The sequence below is a fragment of the Colobus angolensis genome, unplaced genomic scaffold (genome assembly GCF_000951035.1).
Source record: "Colobus angolensis palliatus isolate OR3802 unplaced genomic scaffold, Cang.pa_1.0 Scaffold118, whole genome shotgun sequence".
Lineage (NCBI taxonomy): Eukaryota > Metazoa > Chordata > Mammalia > Primates > Cercopithecidae > Colobus > Colobus angolensis.
Window position 1 is genome coordinate 6,725,033 of NW_012112919.1, and position 1,024 is coordinate 6,726,056.

At 54.4% G+C, this 1,024-nt stretch overlaps 1 protein-coding gene across 1 annotated transcript in view; it reads right to left on the reverse strand.

Moving 5' to 3' along the window:
* The window catches only part of CAPG (capping protein (actin filament), gelsolin-like), a 35,981-nt gene that overhangs the window by 9,344 nt on the left and 25,613 nt on the right, over positions 1-1,024 (reverse strand). Inside the window, 3 exon segments of the mRNA XM_011925700.1 lie at positions 4-137; positions 256-428; positions 594-629. Coding sequence (XP_011781090.1) covers positions 4-137; positions 256-428; positions 594-616 — 330 coding nt within the window. The 5' untranslated portion in view covers positions 617-629.

Sequence of the window (1,024 nt, forward strand, 5' to 3'; positions counted from 1 at the left end):
TGGGAAGTAGCTCATGAAGAGGTCGGACTCATTGCCCTGCACCTCGCGGTGCTGCACAGGCCGCTCTCCCAGCAGCGTGTTGAGGTGCACAGCCAGCACAGCACAGGCCCCCTGCTCATCCCGGGATGACTGCTGACCTGGGACAAGTGGGAGAGGGCAGGGCAAGGCCCCTGCGATCCATGCCAGACCCCTCCCTCCCCTGCCTGGGCCCAACCTTCCCCCATTCAAATCCTTCCCCCACCCAAATCCCCTTACCTATCCACAGGTGCAGATGGGAAACCTCTTCTGGGCCATTGTGCAGCACTAGGTAGGAGTCCCCCGAGAAGAAGACACCCTGGTTCTCTCGTGCCACGGGCACTGGCTTCAGCTTCTCCACCCGCCACACATGCAGGCCTGGATCCTGCACTGAGCCTGGGAATGGAGAGCCACTGCGAGAAGAGAGAGGGTTGACAGCAGCCAGGACCCACTGGCCCAAGCACAGCCCTGGGCAGGCCTGGCGACTGCAGTCTGGGGATGAGGAAAGCGGTGGGGAGGGGCAGCCCTTGGAGGTGAAGAAGGGGAAGTTGTGAAAGGAGATGGGGCATGCAGCTTACCTCTGGGGAATGGCTGTGTACATGCTGTCTTCAGATCTGGAAAGAAAGAAGAAGCCATTATTATTACAAATGCCACAAAAAGGACCTCTCATGTGGGGCTGGAGAGGCCCTTCCCAGTGGCCAAGTACTTTCATATTCATCAACTACTTCATCTCTAGGAGCCCTAGTTCCATTATGCAGACAAAGAAAATGAGTCTCAGAAATTCTAAGTCTAAGGCCACACAGTCAGTGAGTGGTTCATGGAAATAAGGTCTCTGACCCCTGGGCCAGGGTCTTCCCTCTGCTGAGATCTCACAGAAATTAAAATAAGAGCAGATTGATGAATTGATGGGTGCTGACGAGTTGATGGGTGCAGCACACCAACATTGCACAAGTATACATATGTAACAAACCTGCATGTTATGCACATGTACCCTAGAACTTAAAGTATA